This window comes from Salmo trutta, chromosome 18, assembly GCF_901001165.1.
Source record: "Salmo trutta chromosome 18, fSalTru1.1, whole genome shotgun sequence".
Classification (NCBI taxonomy): domain Eukaryota; kingdom Metazoa; phylum Chordata; class Actinopteri; order Salmoniformes; family Salmonidae; genus Salmo; species Salmo trutta.
The window spans coordinates 13194805-13214529 of record NC_042974.1 but is presented as its reverse complement, the minus strand read 5'-3'; the positions used below and the strand labels follow the sequence as shown (position 1 = coordinate 13214529).

The 19725-nt window shown below is 37.0% G+C and overlaps 2 protein-coding genes across 4 annotated transcripts; both read right to left on the bottom strand.

Moving 5' to 3' along the window:
• Positions 1-12650: 12650 nt before the first annotated feature.
• Positions 12651-15878, bottom strand: ccsapb (centriole, cilia and spindle-associated protein b). Of its 3 annotated transcripts, none has more exons than XM_029697738.1 (4): positions 15155-15878; positions 14134-14490; positions 13459-13733; positions 12651-13001 (listed from the first exon to the last, which is right to left on the bottom strand). In XM_029697738.1, exons 1-4 carry the CDS (start codon positions 15225-15227, stop codon positions 12831-12833), a joined length of 876 nt encoding a protein of 291 aa, XP_029553598.1. In that variant the 5' UTR covers positions 15228-15878; the 3' UTR covers positions 12651-12830. The 3 variants fall into 3 exon arrangements, with proteins under 3 accessions (XP_029553598.1, XP_029553599.1, XP_029553600.1); XM_029697740.1 differs by lacking the exon at positions 12651-13001 and adding an exon at positions 13042-13229; XM_029697739.1 differs by lacking the exon at positions 15155-15878 and having other exon boundaries at positions 14134-15146.
• A 271-nt stretch (positions 15879-16149) lies between these two features.
• LOC115152854 (actin, alpha skeletal muscle 2) lies at positions 16150-19431 on the bottom strand. Its single transcript, XM_029697736.1, has 7 exons — positions 19274-19431; positions 18067-18203; positions 17584-17908; positions 17296-17457; positions 16954-17145; positions 16674-16855; positions 16150-16514 (listed from the first exon to the last, which is right to left on the bottom strand). The coding sequence occupies exons 2-7, from the start codon at positions 18193-18195 to the stop codon at positions 16371-16373; spliced, it is 1134 nt and encodes a 377-aa protein (XP_029553596.1). The 5' UTR covers positions 18196-18203; positions 19274-19431; the 3' UTR covers positions 16150-16370.
• Positions 19432-19725: the final 294 nt, after the last annotated feature.

Here is a 19725-nt window from a genome sequence, read left to right as displayed (position 1 = left end):
GTAATAACACTAATTACTATAGTAATATTCTACCTGTGTAATAACACTTACTATAGTAACATTCTACCTGTGTAATAACACTAATTACTATAGTAACATTCTACCTGTGTAATAACACTAATTACTATAGTAACATTCTACCTGTGTAATAACACTTCCTATAGTAATATTCTACCTGTGTAATAACACTAATTACTATAGTAACATTCTACCTGTGTAATAACACTAATTACTATAGTAACATTCTACCTGTGTAATAACACTAATTACTATAGTAACATTCTACCTGTGTAATAACACTAATTACTATAGTAACATTCTACCTGTGTAATAACACTTCCTATAGTAATATTATACCTGTATAATAACACTTCCTATAGTAATATTCTACCTGGGTAATAACACTAATTACTATAGTAACATTCTACCTGTGTAATAACACTTCCTATAGTAATATTCTACCTGTGTAATAACACTAATTACTATAGTAATATTCTACCTGTGTAATAACACTTACTATAGAAATATTCTACCTGTGTAATAACACTAATTACTATAGTAATATTCTACCTGTGTAATAACACTTCCTATAGTAATATTCTACCTGTGTAATAACACTAATTACTATAGTAACATTCTACCTGTGTAATAACACTTCCTATATTAATATTATACCTGTGTAATAACACTAATTACTATAGTAACATTCTACCTGGGTAATAACACTAATTACTATAGTAACATTCTACCTGTGTAATAACACTTCCTATAGTAATATTCTACCTGTGTAATAACACTAATTACTATAGTAATATTCTACCTGTGTAATAACACTAATTACTATAGTAACATTCTACCTGTGTAATAACACTTCCTATAGTAATATTCTACCTGTGTAATAACACTAATTACTATAGTAATATTCTACCTGTGTAATAACACTAATTACTATAGTAACATTCTACCTGTGTAATAACACTAATTACTATAGTAATATTCTAACTGTGTAATAACACTAATTACTATAGTAATATTCTACCTGTGTAATAACACTTCCTATAGTAATATTATACCTGTGTAATAACACTAATTACTATAGTAACATTCTACCTGGGTAATAACACTAATTACTATAGTAACATTCTACCTGTGTAATAACACTTCCTATAGTAATATTCTACCTGTGTAATAACACTAATTACTATAGTAATATTCTACCTGTGTAATAACACTAATTACTATAGTAACATTCTACCTGTGTAATAACACTTCCTATAGTAATATTCTACCTGTGTAATAACACTAATTACTATAGTAATATTCTACCTGTCTAATAACACTAATTACTATAGTAACATTCTACCTGTGTAATAACACCAATTACTATAGTAATATTCTAACTGTGTAATAACACTAATTACTATAGTAATATTCTACCTGTGTAATAACACTTACTATAGTAACATTCTACCTGTGTAATAACACTAATTACTATAGTAATATTCTACCTGTGTAATAACACTTACTATAGTAACATTCTACCTGTGTAATAACACTAATTACTATAGTAACATTCTACCTGTGTAATAACACTAATTACTATAGTAACATTCTACCTGTGTAATAACACTTCCTATAGTAATATTCTACCTGTGTAATAACACTAATTACTATAGTAACATTCTACCTGTGTAATAACACTAATTACTATAGTAACATTCTACCTGTGTAATAACACTAATTACTATAGTAACATTCTACCTGTGTAATAACACTAATTACTATAGTAACATTCTACCTGTGTAATAACACTTCCTATAGTAATATTATACCTGTATAATAACACTTCCTATAGTAATATTCTACCTGGGTAATAACACTAATTACTATAGTAACATTCTACCTGTGTAATAACACTTCCTATAGTAATATTCTACCTGTGTAATAACACTAATTACTATAGTAATATTCTACCTGTGTAATAACACTTACTATAGAAATATTCTACCTGTGTAATAACACTAATTACTATAGTAACATTCTACCTGTGTAATAACACTTCCTATAGTAATATTATACCTGTGTAATAACACTAATTACTATAGTAACATTCTACCTGGGTAATAACACTAATTACTATAGTAACATTCTACCTGTGTAATAACACTTCCTATAGTAATATTCTACCTGTGTAATAACACTAATTACTATAGTAATATTCTACCTGTGTAATAACACTAATTACTATAGTAACATTCTACCTGTGTAATAACACTTCCTATAGTAATATTCTACCTGTGTAATAACACTAATTACTATAGTAATATTCTACCTGTGTAATAACACTAATTACTATAGTAACATTCTACCTGTGTAATAACACTAATTACTATAGTAACATTCTACCTGTGTAATAACACCAATTACTATAGTAATATTCTAACTGTGTAATAACACTAATTACTATAGTAATATTCTACCTGTGTAATAACACTAATTACTATAGTAATATTATACCTGTGTAATAACACCAATTACTATAGTAACATTCTACCTGTGTAATAACACTTCCTATAGTAATATTCTACCTGTGTAATAACACTTCCTATAGTAATATTCTACCTGTGTAGTAACACTAATTACTATAGTAATATTCTACCTGTGTAATAACACTAATTACTATAGTAATATTCTACCTGTGTAGTAACACTTCCTATAGTAATATTCTACCTGTGTAATAACACTAATTACTATAGTAATATTCTACCTGTGTAATAACACTTACTATAGTAACATTCTACCTGTGTAATAACACTAATTACTATAGTAACATTCTACCTGTGTAATAACACTAATTACTATAGTAACATTCTACCTGTGTAATAACACTTCCTATAGTAATATTCTACCTGTGTAATAACACTAATTACTATAGTAACATTCTACCTGTGTAATAACACTAATTACTATAGTAACATTCTACCTGTGTAATAACACTAATTACTATAGTAACATTCTACCTGTGTAATAACACTAATTACTATAGTAACATTCTACCTGTGTAATAACACTTCCTATAGTAATATTATACCTGTATAATAACACTTCCTATAGTAATATTCTACCTGGGTAATAACACTAATTACTATAGTAACATTCTACCTGTGTAATAACACTTCCTATAGTAATATTCTACCTGTGTAATAACACTAATTACTATAGTAATATTCTACCTGTGTAATAACACTTACTATAGAAATATTCTACCTGTGTAATAACACTAATTACTATAGTAATATTCTACCTGTGTAATAACACTTCCTATAGTAATATTCTACCTGTGTAATAACACTAATTACTATAGTAACATTCTACCTGTGTAATAACACTTCCTATAGTAATATTATACCTGTGTAATAACACTAATTACTATAGTAACATTCTACCTGGGTAATAACACTAATTACTATAGTAACATTCTACCTGTGTAATAACACTTCCTATAGTAAAATTCTACCTGTGTAATAACACTAATTACTATAGTAATATTCTACCTGTGTAATAACACTAATTACTATAGTAACATTCTACCTGTGTAATAACACTTCCTATAGTAATATTCTACCTGTGTAATAACACTAATTACTATAGTAATATTCTACCTGTGTAATAACACTAATTACTATAGTAACATTCTACCTGTGAAATAACACTAATTACTATAGTAACATTCTACCTGTGTAATAACACCAATTACTATAGTAATATTCGAACTGTGTAATAACACTAATTACTATAGTAATATTCTACCTGTGTAATAACACTTACTATAGTAACATTCTACCTGTGTAATAACACTAATTACTATAGTAATATTCTACCTGTGTAATAACACTTACTATAGTAACATTCTACCTGTGTAATAACACTAATTACTATAGTAACATTCTACCTGTGTAATAACACTAATTACTATAGTAACATTCTACCTGTGTAATAACACTTCCTATAGTAATATTCTACCTGTGTAATAACACTAATTACTATAGTAACATTCTACCTGTGTAATAACACTAATTACTATAGTAACATTCTACCTGTGTAATAACACTAATTACTATAGTAACATTCTACCTGTGTAATAACACTAATTACTATAGTAACATTCTACCTGTGTAATAACACTTCCTATAGTAATATTATACCTGTATAATAACACTTCCTATAGTAATATTCTACCTGGGTAATAACACTAATTACTATAGTAACATTCTACCTGTGTAATAACACTTCCTATAGTAATATTCTACCTGTGTAATAACACTAATTACTATAGTAATATTCTACCTGTGTAATAACACTTACTATAGAAATATTCTACCTGTGTAATAACACTAATTACTATAGTAATATTCTACCTGTGTAATAACACTTCCTATAGTAATATTCTACCTGTGTAATAACACTAATTACTATAGTAACATTCTACCTGTGTAATAACACTTCCTATAGTAATATTATACCTGTGTAATAACACTAATTACTATAGTAACATTCTACCTGGGTAATAACACTAATTACTATAGTAACATTCTACCTGTGTAATAACACTTCCTATAGTAATATTCTACCTGTGTAATAACACTAATTACTATAGTAATATTCTACCTGTGTAATAACACTAATTACTATAGTAACATTCTACCTGTGTAATAACACTTCCTATAGTAATATTCTACCTGTGTAATAACACTAATTACTATAGTAATATTCTACCTGTGTAATAACACTAATTACTATAGTAACATTCTACCTGTGTAATAACACTAATTACTATAGTAACATTCTACCTGTGTAATAACACCAATTACTATAGTAATATTCTAACTGTGTAATAACACTAATTACTATAGTAATATTCTACCTGTGTAATAACACTAATTACTATAGTAATATTCTACCTGTGTAATAACACCAATTACTATAGTAACATTCTACCTGTGTAATAACACTTCCTATAGTAATATTCTACCTGTGTAATAACACTTCCTATAGTAATATTCTACCTGTGTAGTAACACTAATTACTATAGTAATATTCTACCTGTGTAATAACACTAATTACTATAGTAATATTCTACCTGTGTAGTAACACTTCCTATAGTAATATTCTACCTGTGTAATAACACTAATTACTATAGTAACATTCTACCTGTGTAATAACACTAATTACTATAGTAACATTCTACCTGTGTAATAACACTTCCTATAGTAATATTCTACCTGGGTAATAACACTAATTACTATAGTAATATTCTACCTGTGTAATAACACTAATTACTATAGTAACATTCTACCTGTGTAATAACAGTAATTACTGTAGTAATATTATACCTGTGTAATAACACTAATTACTATAGTAATATTCTACCTGTGTAATAACACCAATTACTATAGTAACATTCTACCTGTGTAATAACACTAATTACTATAGTAATATTCTACCTGTGTAATAACACTTACTATAGAAATATTCTACCTGTGTAATAACACTAATTACTATAGTAATATTCTACCTGTGTAATAACACCAATTACTATAGTAACATTCTACCTGTGTAATAACACTTCCTATAGTAATATTCTACCTGTGTAATAACACTTCCTATAGTAATATTCTACCTGTGTAGTAACACTAATTACTATAGTAATATTCTACCTGTGTAATAACACTAATTACTATAGTAATATTCTACCTGTGTAGTAACACTTCCTATAGTAATATTCTACCTGTGTAATAACACTAATTACTATAGTAACATTCTACCTGTGTAATAACACTAATTACTATAGTAACATTCTACCTGTGTAATAACACTTCCTATAGTAATATTCTACCTGGGTAATAACACTAATTACTATAGTAATATTCTACCTGTGTAATAACACTAATTACTATAGTAACATTCTACCTGTGTAATAACAGTAATTACTGTAGTAATATTATACCTGTGTAATAACACTAATTACTATAGTAATATTCTACCTGTGTAATAACACCAATTACTATAGTAACATTCTACCTGTGTAATAACACTAATTACTATAGTAATATTCTACCTGTGTAATAACACTTACTATAGAAATATTCTACCTGTGTAATAACACTAATTACTATAGTAATATTCTACCTGTGTAATAACACTTCCTATAGTAATATTCTACCTGTATAATAACACTTCCTATAGTAATATTCTACCTGTGTAATAACACTAATTACTGTAGTAATATTCTACCTGTGTAATAACACTAATTACTATAGTAATATTATACCTGTGTAATAACACTAATTACTAAAGTAACATTCTACCTGTATAATAACACTTCCTATAGTAATATTCTACATGTGTAATAACACTAATGACTGTAGTAATATTCTACCTGTGTAATAACACTTACTATACACATTCGACCTGTGTAATAACACTTACTATACACATTCTACCTGTGTTATAACACTTACTATAGTAATTAATTACAGGTAGAATGTTATAGTAAGTCTACCTGTGTAGATCATCAAGGACAATAACCACCCGAGCCACTGCCTCTTCACCCCGCTATCATCCAGAAGGCGAGGTCAGTACAGGTGCATCAAAGCGGGGACCGAGGGACTGAAAACAGCTTCTATCTCAAGGCCAGTAGACTGTTAAACAGCCATCACTAACATTGAGTGACGGCTGTCTCAAATCTCTAGCCACTTTAATAATAAAAAATTGGATGTAATAAATGTTTCAATAGTCACTTTAAACAATACCACTTTATATAATGTTTACATACCCTACATTACTCATCTCATATGTATACACTGTACTCTATACCATCTACTGCATCTTGCCTATGCCGTTCGGCCATCACTCATTCATATATTTATATGTACATATTCTTATTCATTCCTTTACACTTGTGTGTAAAAGGTAGTTGTTGTGAAATTGTTAGATATTACTGCATGGTCAGAACTAGAAGCACAAGCATTTCACTACACTCGCATTAACATCTTTATTTTTATTTATTTAACCTTTATTTAACTAGGCAAGTCAGTTAAGAACAAATTCTTATTTTCAATGACGGCCTAGGAACAGTAGGTTAACTGCCTTGTTCAGGGGCAGCTCAGGGATTCGATCTTGCAGCCTTCCGGTTACTCGTCCAACGCTCTAACCACTAGGCTATCTGCCGCCCCAACATCTGCTAACCATGTGTATGTGACCAATAAAATGTCATTTGATTTAATAAAACTATAGTAACAGTCTAATTAGTAATAGCTGTGTAATCGTATAGTTATGGAGTTTGTGCAGGTTTTGTTATTACATAGGTGGATAAGCTGGCTCACAGACAGGGAGCTAATTCACGGTGATCTACTTACCTTTTGACACCTTGCACCAAAGTTAATATTGACGCCAGTCATTTCATTCAATGACCATTTTCCCAATGCATATCGGGACTTTTCAGTTCCCTGTGTGAAATGGCAGGCTCCAGAATGTCATTGTGTCTCTGCTTAGATTGACCGTTTACTGGAGCAAGATCGCTATATGTTAATTTGGTTCCCGAGGCATGTAACACTTCTCCAGGCTCGACGTGACTGCAGAAATGACAACCTGCAATGCCACTATTGTGTTGAAATGACTGACAGTAAATCCACTGATCCCCCCCTCCTCCTCAGGGTAGAACCGATCTACTACAGTTTTTGAAGATTATGACGTTCATCATGAGAGAAGGCACTGCCAGTTACAGTACAGGAAATGCCCATCACTACTACATGATGGTATGTCCTCTCGTCCCATTAATGTAACACATGAGCATAGTAATGGATGGCATTGTCCATATTTTTGTTAATTGACATTCCAACATTAGATATAATTTGAGGCATATTTGTGGTTGTGCTGATGAATTGATGAGTATCCAGGTGAAATATGCCTTTCAATCTCATTACTGTAATACATATTTTCTGGTGGATGTTTTCCAAGTCAAACAATTCAGTAAAAAAAGTAGTTTATTCATTATTTTAAGCATAGCACACAATATCAAAATGCAATCTGATCTCAGTATCGGTACCATTAAATGTGTAAAAGCGTAAACATTTAAGTTTCATCATACAAAATAACACTTAAACAAGAAAATAGTGGTGCCATTTTTAATCTGCTGGAGCTGGACATTAGCTCCCTCCTTACAGGTTGTCTATGATCTAGACTCACTAGTCCTACTGGCTTTATTCCAAGTAATGTAGCCTCACATAAACATCTTCACTTTAGCACCGACAAGTCATTATACTGACAGGGAGATGTCCCAAAGTTTTGAGTAAATCAAGACCTCAATGTAATGGCTGCAGTAAATTGTTATTGTTCTATACTTCACAACATCGACATTGACATTTTGTGTACTGCAGCTTACTCACACAGATATCAGTGAATCAATTGTTATCTGGTGCTGGTAGATTATTACATTTCATGCATCCTGTGGTTATGGTCACTGTAATCGAAAGCATTGGCCCTGTTGTAGCTATTTGAAACATAATATTAGTTATTTACAACTTATTGCATCTATTTATTGCTCATTATTTCATCCAAATTAGTTCTAAACGTTGTCTTATGGTCTTTTACATGGAAATAAAACCTGTGGTGTTAAAACATAATACTGACAAATAAAATGAATTTATGATAACAGAAGACCATAACATAATACTGAACCGCCCAAAAAAATAGATTTAACCATGAGAACATCCACATAAACTAAATTTTGACCTTCAGTATGTACAGAACGTTGTCACTGAGGTCAATGTGCTATTGAGGTCACTTTTGGGAGGATTTTATCAATGACATCTATGCGGTGTCCAGATTTTCATACCTTCACACGGTTCCTGTAAAATACTGGGGTATACGGTACCATACTGGGGTATACGGGGGTATACGGTACCATACTGCGGTATACGGTATTACTTGCAGTGCACACAAGGAGCGCTATTTCTTTCCAAACTTAAAAAATAACACAAAAAGCTCATTTAGGCAGCAGTGATCTTGATACAGGAGGGAATTGATTGTTTCAGTTGTAACCAATAAGCTTGATCTTGCAGGTCAGCAAACCAAATGCATAGCTGGAGTCCTGAGCTGGAAATAATTTATTTGGCACGTTAGATAGTTAACTTTAAGTTATAAGCAGTGGCCTAGCACGTGCCCTCTGCAAGATGGTGTTGAAAGTCCTACTGTCTGTATTTCAAAATACCCCGGTATACCGCCTAAGCCTAATGCGTCCTGAGAGTAACCCTTGGCTGGGGGCTGGGGCCTGGCGGTGCAATAAGCTGAGACCAGGACTATCTAGTGTCATTCTGTGTATAAATAACTTTGGACGGTGATATTGGGATTTCACAAACGGAGGACTATTTACTGCACATTGTTACTGCAAGATAAATAATTCCATCATTCAGAGGATTTTGTGCATGACCGTTGCGAAACTTGAATTAAGTTAATGCATGATTTGGATGCAATACTTTGTAGGGACTAAGGAATATACAGTACCAGTCAAAAGTTTGGACACATCTACTCATTCATGGGTTCTTCTTTATTTTTACTATTTTCTACATTGTAGAATAATAGTAAAGACATCAAAACTATGAAATAACACATATGGAATCATGTAGTAACCCAATTATTTTTTTTACAAATCATAATATATTTTATATTTCAGATTCTTCAAAGTAGCCACCATTTGCCAAGAGTGTGCAAAGCTGTCATCAAGCCATTCTTTCAACCAGCTTCACCTGGAATGTTTTCCAACTGTCTTGAAGGAGTTCCCACATATGCTGAGCACTTGTTGGCTGCTTTTCCATCACTCTGCGGTCCAACTCATCCCAAACCATCTCAATTGGGTTGAGGTCGGGTCATTGTGGAGGCCAGGTCATCTGATGCAGCACTCCATCACTCTCCTTGGTCAGAGTGACAGAGTGATACACAGTCTAGAGGTGTGTTGGGTCATTGTCCTGTTGAAAAACAAATGATAGTGGGACTAAGCCCAAACCACATGGGATGGTATATTGCTGCAGAATGCTGTGGTAGCCATGCTGGTTAAGTGTGCCTTGAATTCTAAATAAATCACTGGCAGTGTCACCAGCAAAGCACCATCACACTTCCTCCTCCATTCTTCACGGTAGGAACCAAACATGCAGAGATCATCCATTCACCTACCCTGTGTCTCACAAAGACACAGCGGTTGGAACCAAAAATCTCAAATTTGGACTCATCAGACCAAAGGACAGATTTCCACCAGTCTAATGTCCATTGCTCGTGTTTCTTGGCCGAAACAAGTCTCTTCTTCTTATTGGTGTCCTTTAGTAGTGGTTCCTTTGCAGCAATTCGACCATGAAGGCCTGATTCATGCATTCTCCTCTGAACACATGATGTTGATGTCTTACTTGAACTCTGGGAAGCATTTATTTGGGCTGCAATTTCTGAGGCTGGTAACTCTAATGAACTTATCCTCTGCAGCAGAGGTAATTCTGGGTCTTCCTTTCCTGTGGCGGTCCTCGTGAGAGCCAGTTTCATCAGAGCGCTTGATGGTTTTTGCGATTTTACTTGAAGAAACTTTCAAAGTTCTTGAAATGTTCCAGATTGACTGACGATCATGTCTTAAAGTAATGATGGACTGTCGTTTCTCTTCGCTTATTTTAGCTGTTCTTGACATAATATGGACTTGGTCTTTTACCAAATAGGGCTATCTTCTGTATACCAACCCTACCTAGTCACAACACAACTGATTGGCTCAAACGCATTAAGGAGGAAAGAAATTACACAAATGAACTTTTAAGAACGTACACCTGTTAATTTAAATGCCTTCCAGGTAACTACCTCATGAAGCTGGTTGAGAGAATGCCAAGAGTGTGCAAAGCTGTCAAGGCAACGGGTGACTACTTTGAAGAATCTCAAAAATAAAATATATTTTGATTTGTTTTACACTTTTTTGGTTACTACATGATTCCATGTGTGTTATTTCAGTTTTGAAGTCTTCACTATTATTCTACAATGTAGAAAATAGTAAAGATAAAGAAAAACCCTGGAAGGAGTAGGTGTGTCCAAACGTTTGACTGGTGTACAGTCAAGTTTTGAGAATGACACAAATATTAATTTTCACAAAGTTTGCTGCTTCAGTGCCTTTAGATATTTTTGTCAGATGTTACTATGGAATACTGAAGTATAATTACATGCATTTCATAAGTGTAAAAGGCTTTTATTGAAAATTACATGAAGTTGATGCAAAGAGTCAATATTTGCAATGTTGACCCTTGTTTTTCAAGACATCTGCAATCCGCCCTGGCATGCTGTCAATTAATTTCTGGGCCACATCCTGACTGATAGCAGCCCATTCTTTCATAATCAATGCTTGGAGTTTGTCAGAATTTGTGGGTTTTTGTTTGTCCACCCGCCTCTTGAGGATTGACTACAAATTCTCAATGGGATTAAGGTCTGGGGAGTTTCCTGGCCATGGACCCAAAATATTGATGTTTTGTTCCCCGAGCCACTTAGTTATCACTTTTGCCTTATGGTAAGGTGCTCCATCATGCTGGAAAAGGCATTGTTCATCACCAAACTGTTCCTGGAAAGTTGAGAGAAGTTGCTCTCGGAGGATGTGTTGGTACCATTCTTTATTCATGGCTGAGTTCTTAGGCAAAATTGTGAGTGAGCCCACTCCCTTGGCTGAGAAGCAAACCCACACTTGAATGGTCTCAGGATGCTTTACTGTTGGCATGACACAGGACTGATGGTAGCGCTCACCTTGTCTTCTCCGGACAAGCTTTTTTCCGGATGCCCCAAACAATTGGAAAGGGGATTCATCAGAGAAAATGACTTTACGGCAGTCCTCAGCAGTCCAATCCCTATACCTTTTGCAGAATATCAGTCTGTCCCTGATGTTTTTCCTGGAGAGAAGTGGCTTCTTTGCTGCCCTTCTTGACACCAGGCCATCCTCCAAAAGTCTTTGCCTCACTGTGTGCGCAGATGCCCTCACACCTGCCTGCTGCCATTCCTGAGCAAGCTCTGTACTGGTGGTGCCCCGATCCCGCAGCTGAATCAACTTTAGGAGATGGTCCTGGCGCTTGCTGGACTTTCTTGGGCGCCTTGAAGCCTTCTTCACAACAATTGAACCGCTCTCCTTGAAGTTCTTGATGATCCGATAAATAGTTGATTTAGGTGCAATATCGTTGCCTGTGAAGCCCTTTTTGTGCAAAGCAATAATGACTGCACGTGTTTCCTTGCAGGTAACCATTGTTGACAGAGGAAGAACAATCATTCCAAGCACCACCCTCCTTTTGAAGTTTCCAGTCTGTTATTCGAACTCAATCAGCATGACAGAGTGATCTCCAGCCTTGTCCTTGTCAACACTCACACCTGTGTTAACGAGAGAATCACTGACATGATGTCAGCTGGTCCTTTTGTGGCAGGGCTGAAATGCAGTGGAAATGTTTTGGGGGGATTCAGTTCATTTGCATGGCAAAGAGGGACTTTGCAATTAATTGCAATTCATCTGATCACTCTTCATAACATTCTGGAGTATATGCAAATTGCCATCATACAAACTGAGGCAGCAGACTTTGTGAAAATTAATATTTGTGTCATTCTCAAAACTTTTGGCCACGACTATACTGTATGAACATTAAAACATTTTAAAAGCTGTGAGAAAAGCATGGTGAATGCAAACTTTGGAAACAAAATAATTCTTGATGTTTTCTATTTGATAACGAATACCATATTCCCCATCCTATGTTTATCACAAGTATTGCACTCTATATCTATCAGGACCTGGCAGAAAAGCAGCGCATGTACTCTGTCATCCAGGGGTTAAAGTCAGGTTTGGTCATTGTCACTTTCTCCAGCTCTGCAGACCGCACTCTCCACTTGTCCACTTTCTGCACCTGCTTCTCAACCTCCCGTCTGGTTTTGGCCCGTAATGCAGACTGGTGGATCTGAGGACCACAACAAGAGTTAATGCAGACTGGTGGATCTGAGGACCACAACAAGAGTTAATGCAGACTGGTGGATCTGAGGACCACAACAAGAGTTAATGCAGACTGGTGGATATGAGGACCACAACAAGAGTTAATGCAGACTGGTGGATCTGAGGTCCACAACAAGAGTTAATGCAGACTGGTGGATATGAGGACCACAACAAGAGTTAATGCAGACTGGTGGATCTGAGGTCCACAACAAGAGTTAATGCAGACTGGTGGATATGAGGACCGCAAGAGTTAGTGTAATGAAGTAAAGGAATACTATGGGCCAGTTACCGGAGATTCTCCATTGAACATTCTTTTTAGTTCAGGACTAGGCTTAATCTGGGTCTGAGAAACCGCCCCATTGACCTACTACACTTAAACACTTGACAGACCTTTTGGAATTTGCATTGGCTGAGTGAGTAATCACCTCCTTGGTTGATGCAGCTGGACCCACATTGTGAGTCTTCTTCCTAGCCATCTCAGCTGGCTTATCACCCCCTCCATACAGGGCAAATGGGTGTCTGTTTTTCTTGTCAGTCTCTTTGGGCTTCCGTAGCTGGCTCCATGCCCTGAGGGGCTTTCTGGACTGTTTGGCTTTAGTTTGGGCCTCTGGCTTCTTCCCTGACTCAGAGGCAATTAATCCTTGTCCCAGCTTGACTTCCTCTGTCTCTCTACAACCTCTGTCCACAGCACCCTGTACATCTAGGAAGAGAAGAGATGAGATATACTTATGAGTTCAATATTTTTTTTTGTATACTTTAGTTTTTAATATGTGCAAGTGTTGTAGGAAGAAACAGTTAACAGACAGAGGGTGTGATAAATATTTTGTATCTTTCCATGTTAACTTATCAGTATGAGAGTCCTAGTGTTTCATTATTTATTTGTTTTATTTTAACATTATTTGACCAGGCAGGGACCATGTACAACAACAACACGAGTCTTTGGTAGCTGTTAGCTAATTCCCATCTGCATAAACATCTCAAATATATAGGTGAAATTGTGCAAGACGTTGTAAGAAAATTACTGAGGATATATGCATAATGAAACAAACATTTAAATAGTTGATAATAAAACTGTAAACATTGACCTTAAACATGTTTACCAATGGGTGGCGAGGTCTCTGGAGAAGCAACTTCTTGCAATTCTTCTGAAATGGGGATCTTCTGTTCCAATGGTTCTTTAGGTGGAATCTTTCTCTCACGTTCTCGTTGTGATTCTTCTTTTAGGACCAATGGCTCAACTTTATTCTTTTGAGGAGTGGACCTGCTGGATTCCGAGTCACTGTCACTGTTCCAAAACCACGGATTATGAGTTTGTTCCAAAAGCCTTCTCGTCAGTCTGTACTTTATCATCTCCTCATAACACTTGGCGTAGGTTTCCCATTCCGGGTCCTTGAATCTCTTCATATACTCCGTTCGGATCCTCTTTGTAACCATTCTTAATTTCCGTTTGTTAGACCCTTATCAAAAAGAACGTGTTTGAATGAATTCCTCCCTTGTTACATTGTAAAACTGTTACATAGTACCGAGCAATACCAGACTATACCTAGCCTACTCATCCAGGGCCAGACATTTAAACCAAAACATAGGGACTACGAATCCTAGAGAAAAGACGCCAATGGCTGAACAGCTGTGGGGGTGTGACGCATAGTTGACGCGCCCGCCCTCTCAAAAAACGTCTTCATACAGAGGACGTTCTTCATACGACTCTTCTAGATTTTATGCCATAATATTTTCAGTGTAGAGAAATGTGTGTTTTTTATCATTAATTCTTATTTGAAGCTATAGCCAATAAGCCATAAAGCTTGTTGTAATGTAATCGTTATTGCATTGCACTCACTATTTAATGTATTATTAAACTGGTATGACATGATTATTATTGTAAAATTAAGCTGATAATAGCATATCAATCTCCTTATTCTATTGTCAGAATACACTAAGTAGGAAAATAAAACGACTTTATAATGTAGGTAATGTCGTTTACACTGCAACGAATGCAAAATGTGCAAGATAACTAGATCATGCACGCTGTAGCCTATGCGATTTAATTCTGCACAGAACTATAGAATGTCTGAAAATGTATTGCAAATCGTAGGTTTGAACATTCTAATGTATTATACTTACAGCATATAGATTTACTGGCTCGGATTTCACGGAAGCAAAACACAACAGATGGTGTTTCGTGTGCTGTAATCATAGGCTGGCTACGTCTAAGCCCCGCCCGTAGTTGAGATCCATTTAGAATGCCATTTCCTCCCAACAGGTGGCCGAATATATGACAATTGGGTGAGAATGCACAGACCACATGTAACTTGGTATAACATGAGTCTGATCAGATACTTTTAAATAGGTGGTAAATGTTGCCTAGAATACAGGAATGTTGTCGCTAAAATTAATGTCTGCAGAATGCGCTCAGTAACTCTACTTCCGGAGAGCTGGTGCGCAGGGTTTTGCTCCAGCCCTACTATAACAAGGTCCTGATGAGCAACTGATTAGTAACCTGCAATCAGTGTGCTAGATAGCTAGAGCAATGTTTGGTCAAAATCGTGGGTAGGCCTACTTGTCTTTTCAAAAGGATGGATGGGGCGGGCGCTTTGAAGAGTTTGAAATGTGTGAGAGATTTGCTCTAAAACTGTGTTCAATTATTTGCCCATGTATTCTAAATGAAGAATATGTCCTTGGAATATGAGATTAGTGTCAAATCTGTGTTGCTGCGAAGTTGAAAGTACCCGGCCGGGAAGGAGCAAGCATAGCACATTCAAGCGAAGGAATTGCCGAGAGTCACCTTTCACTCTCTCCAAGCCAAATCAAGAGTCAAATCTCTTAGACTCCACGCAAGTCAGTTTAGACTCCACTCAAGTCAGTTTGCATGCAGTTTTATCGCGTGCGTAATCGTCCGAATGTGTGAAATTTGATAACAATGAATGTCGTTGACCTTGGTATTTCCAATAGCCTATTATCTCACAGTACCATTGCATTCAGAATGAAAATCCTAAATTTGCCATGCATTCTACCTGTGCATGTGCACGAGTAGGCAAGCCTATTGGTTCATTGCATGATGATCATGTTATGTATTTTCTAACATTGGCTGATGATTACAAAACAGAAATGTATGAAAATACCAAATAATGGACTTTAATAACTTAGTATTTATGTACATTCACGTTCACATGTTGAATAATAACATGGCATGTTTCGTTCTTGTTGATGTTGGTTGACATTTGCAGATTTTCCCCCAGGGTTGGTTACAAAATAAAAGTGTGGCAAAAAAAAGTCCAGTAACAACATGTTGTTTCTCTTCGCGATCCAGAGAACGCAGACACTGGAGACGATGATAGGTTTAGAAGCACTTGCGGTGGACAATGCTGGGACCTGCCTCGTCGTATTCCTGCTTGGTGATCCACATGGCCTGGAAAGTGGAGAGGGAAGCCAGGATGGAGCCACCGATCCAGACGGAGTATTTACGCTCAGGGGGGGCGATGATCTATAGAGAATGAAGTTGAGTATTAGTAAAAAATAAAAATAAATAAAAAACATGACATATTAAGATTGTATTGTTAAGATCTAAATGTTTATTTTATTTTTCCAAAAAGTTATTCTAAATGTGAGAATATTGTCATTGGGTTGCCGATTATATAATTACCTTGATTTTCATGGTGCTGGGGGCCAGGGCAGTGATCTCCTTCTGCATACGGTCAGCAATACCAGGGTACATGGTGGTACCGCCGGAGAGCACGTTGTTGGCGTACAGGTCCTTACGGATGTCAATGTCGCACTTCATGATGCTGTTGTAGGCGGTCTCGTGAATACCGGCAGACTCCATACCTGTTCAGATCATATCGTATTAGAAACATAATCTCTTTAATTCGACCAACATCGCAGGCATATATATTAGCCCTTCTCGTTATACGATGATTACGTACCAATAAAGGAAGGCTGGAAGAGGGTCTCTGGGCAACGGAAACGCTCGTTACCGATGGTGATGACCTGACCATCGGGAAGCTCGTAGCTCTTCTCCAGGGAGGAGGAGGAAGCGGCAGTGGCCATCTCGTTCTCGAAGTCCAGAGCCACATAGCACAGCTTCTCCTTGATGTCACGCACGATCTCACGCTCGGCTGTAATGAAGAAGTATTTTTGCTCAGAAAATGGAACAAATTATTGCAATTATGCACAGCCAAATGCGCACGTCTTGTGCGTCTTTTCTCATTTGACAGATTACGCATGGCATTCTCATGGTGAGTAAAACAAGGCAAACGAAATCTCACCAGTTGTGACGAAGGAGTAGCCACGCTCAGTGAGGATCTTCATGAGGTAGTCAGTCAGATCGCGACCAGCCAGATCCAGACGCATGATGGCGTGGGGAAGAGCATAACCCTCATAGATGGGCACGTTGTGGGTCACACCATCACCGGAGTCCAGCACAATACCTTGAACATAAACCAAAACGTCAATATTCATCTGAATGAACTCATAATAAAGAGACATGGTTGGCTACACGTAGCCGATATGTTGTTTTAGGTGAATTATTTAGATGCGTAAACTGCATTCCTTACCAGTGGTACGACCGGAGGCGTACAGGGACAGCACAGCCTGGATGGCAACATACATGGCGGGGACGTTGAAGGTCTCAAACATGATCTGGGTCATCTTCTCACGGTTAGCCTTGGGGTTCAGGGGGGCCTCAGTGAGCAGGGTGGGGTGCTCCTCGGGGGCTACACGCAGCTCGTTGTAGAAGGTGTGGTGCCAGATCTTCTCCATATCGTCCCAGTTAGTAATGATACCGTGCTCGATGGGGTACTTCAGAGTCAGGATACCTCTCTTGCTCTGAGCTTCATCTCCTACGTAGGAGTCCTTCTGACCCATACCGACCATGACACCCTGGAGGAAAGAGGAGACTCGTTGGTTTATATGGGGACGTAGCCTAATCCCAGTCAAAACATTAAGTGTGAACTCATAGATGGACAATACAGGATTTACCGGTGGGGAAAATGCGTAATATGGGCCTGTTGCAAACGTCATTGGAGAGCAGATCTTACCTGGTGACGAGGGCGACCAACGATGGAGGGGAAGACAGCCCTGGGTGCGTCATCACCGGCGAAGCCAGCCTTCACAAGGCCGGAGCCGTTGTCGCACACAAGAGCAGTAGTCTCGTCGTCGTCACACATCTTGGGTTCTTAATAATACAAGTAAAAAAGTTTGTTAATTTTTCTGCATGGCGCACGCACGTCGGAGCTGTGTAACAGAACAAGATAACTCACGATGCACAAACCGAAACTGTATGTCCAACTTATTATGTATTGTACAAGCCACAAATGATAGCTAACACACATGACTTGTTAAGATAATCATATGTCGATATTATTGTAATGAAACAGGCAGGGAGCAGGTCTCGAGCCCTCTAAGCCCAGCGCGATATCGACTGTGCCACAAGAGCATGCTCAAGCGGGAGAGGCGATATCCGCGCTTATAAAGCCAGGGTCGTTACACTACTCCCTCCTTTCAAAGAGCGCGTTCTCTCGCTAGCTTGCGACTCTAAGTCTTACAGGAACGCGCTCACCGGTCAAGCACCTTCACTGTCGTGGATGCAAGGTCCGATCACGTCTGACACCAATGTAATGAAACAAGTAGGAAGCAGGTCTCGAACCCTCGAACTTCTAAGCCCGAAGTCCAGCGCGCTATCGACTGTGCCGCAAGAGCATGCTCAAGCGGGAGAGGCGATATCCGCGCTTATAAACCCAGGGTTGTTACACTATGTTGAATTGAGTTTGGCACAAGTCATTTGAGTTGTGTCAACATTAGATGATGTCGCCCGCTGAATAGCCTACTGGACATGTTCTCCTTATTGTATACCCATGTTATAGGCCTACAATAAGTTGTTCTATGAGTTAAATGATTTCTCCAATTATTGTTTCTCAACGCCATGAAACTCCTCTAATTTATTTCACAACACAAAATCAAGGTAGCCAAGTCTATTAGGCTTCTACAAACAAGGGTTTACCAAGTAATCTGATAGAAAGGAAAATGTGTATTTTATCGCTGTTCTACCCTTCCACCTGTTGTAGCCTATACAATTCCATTAGTCATTTCTTCAGGTGAAGAGCCTGTGACATCACTATCAGTATCTTGTGTAATATTAATTGGTCCCGAAGATGTAAAATAAAAAAAAATAGAGTATTTCCATTGAAATCAATCCATAAATAGTAGATCCAGTCTTTAAGGTTTGGGTTGATTCCAGGTTCTTACCTTGTCTGTCTCAAATGAAGCTCAGAACACGGAAAACAACTGTTGCTGCTGGGTCGAGCTACAGTGGCGCTTCCAACCTTATATACTCACCGCGTTCGGCCTATTTCCCTTACCCACCACTGAGAATGTCTACGTGTTCCATTGGACATTTACCCAGCCGTCATCCATATTAGGTTCTTCGGGGTGACAGGGGGAGACTTCGAAGGCAGGTTACAGGGCTCCCCGGTTTCAAAGTGAGCAGCAGGGCTCTCCATGTATGGGACTGCTGTCCTGATTCCAAGCCACGGTGCCAGAGCCGTATATGGAGAGCCTGTGATTTGTAAGACACCCTCATGGCATAGCAAACTATAACTGCAAACAGGATCCCGTTTGGAAAGCCCTTCCCTTATCAAGGACCGCAACCTTATAGCCATATAGGAATGACAACACCAAGGAAGGAAGGTAGTTTATGT